Source organism: Colius striatus, chromosome 1, assembly GCF_028858725.1.
Source record: "Colius striatus isolate bColStr4 chromosome 1, bColStr4.1.hap1, whole genome shotgun sequence".
Lineage (NCBI taxonomy): Eukaryota > Metazoa > Chordata > Aves > Coliiformes > Coliidae > Colius > Colius striatus.
In genome coordinates, this window is record NC_084759.1 from 131,429,309 (window position 1) to 131,437,778 (window position 8,470).

The 8,470-nt window shown below is 47.2% G+C and overlaps 1 protein-coding gene across 1 annotated transcript; it reads right to left on the bottom strand.

Annotated features, from left to right (window-relative positions):
• Positions 1 to 663: 663 nt before the first annotated feature.
• LOC104553050 (potassium voltage-gated channel subfamily A member 5) lies at positions 664 to 2,613 on the bottom strand. Its single transcript, XM_010195549.2, has one exon. The coding sequence runs from the start codon at positions 2,611 to 2,613 to the stop codon at positions 664 to 666; it is 1,950 nt and encodes a 649-aa protein (XP_010193851.2).
• Positions 2,614 to 8,470: the final 5,857 nt, after the last annotated feature.

Consider the following 8,470-nt stretch of genomic DNA (forward strand, 5'->3'; position numbering starts at 1 on the left):
AGGTTCACAAGAAACTAACATATCAATGACAATAAAATTTTTCTGCTATAGGGTTAAAAGCACCAAATTCACTTCACATACTATATAACCAGATCTGTACAGATCACAAGTAGAAAACTCTGAAAGTGCTGATCTGCTAATGTTCCTAGTGCTTTAACGATGTCCTATTTCACAGGAATAAGAAATCCCCTTATAACCATAAGTACAGTTATAGAGGTATAAAATATATTGAAATCATTTCAGTTTGAAACTACAGTACAAAAAATCTTCAACCTCCCTTTCCCCTCCCATCCATTCATTCTCCACACATACATCCCCCAACTCTTTTAATACCAAATTGGAGCAATTGAATTGGTTACAAATGACCCATTTAAAACTAACCACTAAATACGTTTCTACAAATTGTATTTTGCACTGTCATAATTTACCAGCTCCTCCATCATGGAGTGTAGCTTATTCTTAGTCTATTTTAAAAATAGGTGACCCTTTGTGTCATGGAAAAAGAACATAAAAACATGTATTCCTGGAGGACTACTCAGGACAGAGATCAATTTATAAAATATAGCCCCATTTTAAAAAAAAACAAACTAATTGATACCAAAAGAATAAGTAGTATGTTTCTGACACCAGCAAATCCCCCATCCCAGAAGTCTAAATCTCTCCTTACAGGTCTGTTTCCCTATTGGTGTCCAGGCAGAGAGCATAGAGGGATTTTCTGAGATCTACGTTACTTTTTGCTTTGATATTCGTTTTCTCTAAGGAGCTGGTGTCATTTTTGACTCCCTCACTGTTTTCCAAGTGCACAACAGATTTGTTCAGAGAGTTTCTACTGGATCTTCTTTTTGCATCTCCACTTGCTGTGCTCCCCTGAGGACTACTGTGTTCATCTTTAAGGACAGCTTGCTCTTCGTGATCAGTCTCTCGGTGGTAGAAGTAGTTGAAGTTGGACACAATGACAGGGACAGGGAGGGCAATGGTGAGCACACCCGCGATGGCACACAGAGAACCCACGATCTTGCCCCCCACAGTGACAGGTCGCATATCCCCATAGCCCACAGTGGTCATGGTTACCACTGCCCACCAGAAAGCATCAGGGATGCTGGAGAAATGAGACTCAGGGTCATCTGCCTCAGCAAAGTAGACAGCGCTCGAAAAGAGGATCACTCCAATGAAGAGGAAGAAGATGAGGAGGCCCAGCTCCCTCATACTGGCTTTCAAAGTCTGTCCCAAGATCTGGAGCCCCTTGGAGTGCCTGGAGAGCTTGAAGATCCTGAAGACTCTGACCAGGCGGATGACTCTGAGGATAGCCAGGGACATGGCCTGCTGCTGGCCCGCGCCCCCATTGCTACTGCCAGTCCCAGGATGCTGCTGCTCATGGGCCAGCTCGGTGCCAAGGGTGATGAAATAGGGGATGATGGCCACAATATCAATGATGTTCATGATGTTGCGGGAGAACTCAGACTTGCTGGGGCAGGCGAAGAAGCGGACGAGTAGCTCAAAGGTGAACCAGATCACACAGGTGGTCTCTATGATGAAGAAGGGGTCAGAGAGGCTACTGGGTGGCTGCATGGGTGGGGAGTCCCCAGTCGTGCCATTCGAACCTCCACTTTGTGGAGGTAGGGGCACAGGCATCTCCCTCTCATCCCTGAATTCCGGCAGGGTCTCCAGGCAGAAAGTGATGATGGAGATGAGGATGACCAGCACAGAGACAATGGCAATGGCCCGGGCCGAGCTGGAGCTCTCAGGGTACTCAAAGATGAGCCAGACCTGACGCTGGAACTCATTGCGGGGCAGGGGCTTCTCCTCCTCTTTGATGAAGCCCTCATCCTCCCTGAAGCGCTCCATGGCCTCCTCGCCCAGCTGGTAGAAGCGGATCTCGTCGGCAAAGACGTCGATGGAGACATTGACTGGCCGTCGGAGCTTGCCCCCGGACTGGTAGAAGTAGAGGATCCCGTCGAAGCTGGGCCGGTTGCGGTCAAAGAAGTATTCGTTACGGAGAGGGTCGAAGTAGCGCATACGCTTATCTGGGTCCCCAAGCAGCGTGTCAGGGAACTGGTTGAGGGTGCCGAGCTGGGTCTCAAAGCGCAGCCCCGAGATGTTGATCAGCACCCGCTGGTGGTGCATGGTGCCCGGGTTGGCCGCCGCCGCCCCCGTCTCCTCCTCCTCCTCGCCCGCCGCCGCCATGGCCATGCCCCGGCGGTGTCCCCCTTCCTCCAGCGGGCCCATCTCCAGCGCCGCGCCCGGGCGCGGGGCGCGCGGCGGCGGTTGCGGGGGCGCCCCTCGCGCGGCCGCCTGCGCGATGGGGCTGCCCGTGCCGCCGCTGTCCGCGCCGCCGCTGCCCGCGCCGCCGCTGCTGCGCCTCCTGCCGCCTCCTCGGGGGGCCGGCGGGGACCGCTCCGGCTCCTCGTCCGCTGGCAGCGGTGGCGGCGGCGGGGCTCCCTCCTTGCCGTCGCTCAGCCGCGGCGCAGCGGCGGCGGCGGTTGCGGAGCCCGCGATGTGGAGCAAGTTGCCCCGCCGCCGGGCCCGGGCGCTGCCGCTGCCGACCGCGGCATCCTCGCTGCCTGCGATGGCCGTGGCGCCGCCGTTCTCCAGAGTCACCAGCGCGATCTCCATAGGCAGCGGCGGCAGGAGGCAGGCGCGTCTGACACGGCGGGCATGCTGCGCTGCGCTTCGCCGCCCCGCCGCCGCCGCTGGCCACCTCCGGGTGGCCGCCCTGACCTGCCCTGCCCTGCCCTGCCCGCTTCTGCCTCACTGCGCGGCGGCGCACGGCCGAGCGCAACCCAGGGGAGCCGCCCGGGGACCCGGATATGAACGATGAGCGATCGTTATGTTATGGTCGCTTGACGTCAAAAAGGATCCCTTCTCCTCCGCGCCCGCGTGCAGGCAGCAGCAAGCATCCCCCGGGCGTTGGGATACCGCATCCCTCCCTGCTAAGGGGCTCCGCACCGGTGCAAGCACACGCTCCGGGCAGCGGATCGCAGCCGTGGGGATCCCCACAGGTGCCGCAGCGTCGGGGAAGGAAGGGAGGTGCGTGCTTCGCGGCGAGAGCCGCTCGGACACCGCTCCCGACCCGAGAAGGGGGAGGCTGGCGCAGGGGCACCTGTGCCGGGGCGCGGAGCAGAGGCTGCCCTCCGCCCCGCGGCCCCCGCGCCGCCCCCCGCTGCCTGCCGCCACAGGTGATTACGGTGCAGCCCCCACTCGTGGATTACTCGCTAAAGGGATTGAGCGCAGGGAGAGCTCCGGTTGTAAACCCCCACTCGCCTATAATGAAAATCATCATCGAAAGCCTCGGGAATCCCTGGCTCCTCTTAGTGTGTGCCAGTCCCCCGCGAAATGAGAACAAAGGAAGGGAATGGGTTTGTTGAGTTTTTTCCCGCTTTGCTCTGCCTCCCCACCTCCCCCCAGTTTATCGTGGACTCGGTGAGGCTGAAAAAGATGCTTCCAAAGACAGCAGAGGACAATGTTTTTACCCTGCTACCTTCATGTTAATATTTGCAAACTGGGGTCATCCTTTCCCTTTGGTGCATTCTTAAACCTACACTCAAGGCAGATACATTTCAGTAGACGTGCATTTTATTAGAGAAAATGAAGCAGCTTTACACAATGACTTCAATTACAGATCAGTAATACAATCAATGCTAAGATCTCATTTTCTATATTAAAACCCTGAACTCATCTATTTAAGGTCTATAGTGGAATGCACTAAATATGTGCACAAATAACATAGTATTAAAACCTATACCACTCCACTCTTGAGGAGTTGCAGGGTTTCTAACAAAATCAAGTACAGAAAGTATTAAATTAAGTGAAAAACCATTTTGCCTTCCAGATGGCATCACTGCAGTTACATTTTTACTCATAGCTCCATCAAATAGTTTCATTTGGATTAGTGAGTCTTCACTTAATTTAAAACATTACCTCTTAATTTAAAATTATTAGATTTTAAGTTTAAAACATTTAAAACAGTGCCAAAATAGAAACCCATTGTTATATAAAGTGGTTACTGTACGTGATGATTTGCCCATGACATAGTCATGTTCTGTCATTTACCCCTGAAAACTGAGCACAAAATCATTCATCTGCTTTGCAGGACCACTTTACTTAGATGATCAAGTCCTAGAAGCAAAATTTCAAAATAACAGTCCTTTGATTTGCAGTTATTTAATGGAATAATGTATCAAACCTGCAAAATGTGAATACCCTTTCAGACTAGCAAACTCTTCAATAAGTATAGGCATACCTGGTATATTGGATCAACCCACCACACCTGGACACTCAAATAAGTAATGGCTAATCTGTAATCAATGCATGTCAGGGATTATAACCAGAGGAAAGGCTTGCACACCCGAGAATTTTTCTGGTTTTCCATCTCTATCAGCTCCTCTTACACAAGATATTTTCCCTCTGAACCTTGTCTCAGAAAAAATAATTTATTTCAAGAGGAAACATCCCTAGACAAGTTCATACATATCTTCCAGGGACAATACCAGTCAAAATTAATAACTTACACCCCAGGAGCTGTGGCACTTGGCTATCAAAACAAACACCTTAGGAGTTTGCTCCTTGAGTATGTCCCTTTCACAGAGCCAGTCACAGGCACTCAACTGTGCTTACATCTGCATATGAATATAACCAGTAACACAATATATAACAGGTGACTTTCCAGCATGCCTTTGTCCCCATCTGCAAAACCCCTTTGCAGGGACTTCTTCCCACCATGATAACATTTTGCTTTTGCTTGAAACCGTGCTGTGACCTATCATTGTATTAGATGAGTCCCCACAGGCTCCAAGAACAAACCCGAGCCCCCTAAAGGGACATACACATGTTAATCATGACATCTCCCTCCCCATCAGTTGAAGCATCCCTCTTAAAAGCCCCCATCAATTCTCAACCCTCTTCCTACACTTCCCTTCTCAATCCTGGAGACACTTTCAAAAATTTCTGTACACAGTAAGTATCCTCCAAACTGTGATGGACAGCCTTCTGGGGGCAGAGCACAGGGGGGCTGATGGGGGGCACCACTAAAAGCAGAAAAAAGCAGACAGGAGCTAGATACATTGAGGGCCTGCCTCTCAAATGATTGTATCCTATCCTGCTGTTCTTACATCAACAATGGAAAGCAGCACTTCTCTGACACCTGGGAGAGAATTACATTGAGTTTACATTCTCCTTTGATTAAATCCCAAGTTTCTACCCCTTCTAAACACTGTGCTGCATGCTGAATTTGCAGGCAGATGGGATGATGCTAAAGTGCAGAGAAAAAGACAGACTTGCCCACATTCATCTTGCTGAAAGCCTTACTGAAAACCCTACCAAGAAAATGTACATTATTTATTGATACAGCAGGAAAATACAGCTGCTCTGTATAGTGCTTGAGTAGAATATAACTACTTTCTTTGCATCTTTAATAATTCTGAGAATCTATATGGTAGCTATATATATGGGTACAGAGGAAGAGGGGAGAAAGGGATGATGAGGTTGATGTTGAAGAAATATTACTCCAAGCACTGACTTTGAAGGGTAAATCTTGTTCAGCATCCTGATTTTTTTTGTGTGATAAAAAGTCTCTGAACATTTTCTTGAGGAGCAGTCCTACCAGCATAAAGCCAAGATATTGTAGAGAAAGGATAACATGCAGAACAGTGAGACATACCACGTGCTGAGATAACTACTAATGTTTTAACCAAGCACTCGATGGCAAGGAATTTTTTTCTCCACATACTTGTGTTTTAGCAAATACCCTGACTACATGTACATATGCAACCAGTCTCTTACTCTCCAGCACATCCATACCAGAGCTTTCCATTCTCTCCAGCTCCCACTGCCACTTAGATCTTCTAATCCGTAGCAATGCCTGTTGTCAACCCCTGTGACTGGGATGTTGCTTCCCTCACCACAAACCTGGTCCACACAGCATCCCACAGCCTCATTTACAGGTTTTCTTATAGGTTGGTCAAGGTGCTAGTAAATGGGACTCCCCTGCTCAGGTAGCATCAAGGGGATACTTAAATGCAATTATCTTGAGTTTCCCTACTCTGCCAGCTAGCACCTATGAGAGGCTCATCCAAGCTTTGCAGAAAAAATAACGTCCAACCTAGAGATTCTGTTTTTCACCTAAAGGCAGGCTGCACCCACAATGCTACCTTATCAACACTTTATGGAGAGAAAAGGAAGATTATATCCTTATGCCTTGTACAGCCATCATGACACTGACATGAATATTACCTGCCTGTGCTCAGATCTGTGTTACCATGTACACCATGAGCCTTGTGTAGCTCCCTCCTGCACAGTATTCTGTTTTTCATTGGCCTCTTACTACTCTTGGGTACTTGGAGAGATGCAACTGTCTGAGTCAAGTCGTCATGGGCTGATGAGTGGCACCATTATGTAGGAGGAGTGGCAGCAGTGTAGCTGCTCGGAACTATCATTCAGTGGGACATTTGCCCACAGCAAAATGAGTGACCCATCCCATGTGAGGGATGAGAAATTGAGGTCATCTGCACAGGCTGCATTCATCTACCCATACACACACACATGCACTGCACATCCTCTGGTATAACTGACTAAGGATACCTTAGGGACATCCAGTGTTTTCAAATACTCCCTCTTGAGCCATCTCTATTGCTAACAGTGGTTGTGGAGCTGCAGCTTCACCAGAATAAAATTACAATGCTGAGATGTGGAAAGACATACACCAGCATCTAGAGGCTTGATCTGCCCACAGCCCTCTCCCTCAGTGGTGATGGGACTACACGTGTCTGCTTGGACACATTTTATGGGCTCAGGGACTTCACAAATATGCCTCATGGGATGACATGAGTGTCTCTTATTTTTTCTTTGCTATGACTAAAGAACATACCCATCATGGCAGAAGGCGAGGGAATCATCTGAATCTAAGAAGAAATTGAAGGGGTTAAAGGCAAATCCATGCCTCCTCCACTCCCTTAATTCCCCAGCAGCCTGATCCTGTGCCTAGATGATTCAGGCCAGAGAGAGAGAGACTGCTACAGTCCCCAAGGGAGACCCCAGAGAAAAGACTTGCATATCCTGTTCAGGAGGATTAAGTACAAGGCCATTGACAAATCACAGTGAGCATCTGGATGTGAGCTCCATCTATCAAGCCCTAATCCATGAAGTTATTCATTAATGAATTCAGCAAATTCACGCTGTTCTATATATAGGGTCAGCTTATCTTTTTAAATGTTTGGCTTGGAAGTGGTTTACATCCGTATCGACAGATTTTTATTTATTGTATAAAACTACTGTATTCTGGTTTTGCTTAATCAATTGTTTAGAGTAATTACTTTACCTTTTTTTAAAAAACACACACCAACATATTTTCTGATAGTATTAAAAAAATCCAATGATTAAAACCCAACCATGTTCCTGCATTTTATTCTGGTTTGCAATTTTAAGCCCAAGTTCCTCTGGAAACTTTCCATCACAGAGTGATGGAAAAAACATTAAATAATAATTGATTTTCTTTTCTGTATTTTGTTTTGATTAAAATGAGAATCCCTCTCATTTATCTTCAGAGAGAAGGTAAGCATTGAGTAAATGGTCTGGTTAACTCAAAAGTAACTTGATCAGAACATCCATAATTTACGTTGACTTGAACAGTGGGAAAGATGCTGAGCACTACCAGATATTAAGTTTATTCATTTAAGCAGGCTACTTACATTATGCTTTACATCTTGGGAACTTAAACTCCTCTAAGAACATATAATGAGCCACATTTTATAAGGGGGGAGAGGGGAACTTGCACACAGCTGTGTCCTTAAAAGTCATCTGCTAAGCTTGAATAAGACTCTAGTCTGCTCACATGCAAACCAAGCCATGTTGCTGAATGCATTGTTTTTTGCACAGCTGTGCCATCTTCTTCCCAATGAAAACTGCAGGCTTTGTCATTGATGTTGATGGTATCAGCATTTGGCCCAGAGGTTTTGATAAATCCAGCTGCAACAGGATATTTTCAATTCACTTTCAAATACTTGGATTCTGCCAGACAGCATGAGTCATCCAAAGTTGCAATTTATAATTTCCATCATTTTTTACTTACAGTGCATTATTGTGGTGTATTCTTTTAATTTGATCTTAAAGGGGAAATCTCATTCTGTGCCTTTATCCTCTTTTAAATTCCATAAGCATGTACTCTCAGATTTTTGCTCTTGTGACAATAGGATGCTCAAAGTGAACAGTACCAACTGTGATAACCCGGCTTAAAAGAGAAGAATGAAGATAGGTGAGTGCAATTTGAGGGAGCAAAGAATCAAGACCTGCAGAGCCACTCAGCTATACCTATGCAATTTTGCCTTCACTGCTAGTGAATTTTGTTTGCAATGCTTTTGTAGGGGCTCTACTCCACACCATTACCTATTTCTGTATGCAAAGTATGATGTTTCTGGGCAAACTTCATCCTTACTTATCACCCAACTGAAAATACTTCATTTCATTCTGTGGCCATTGA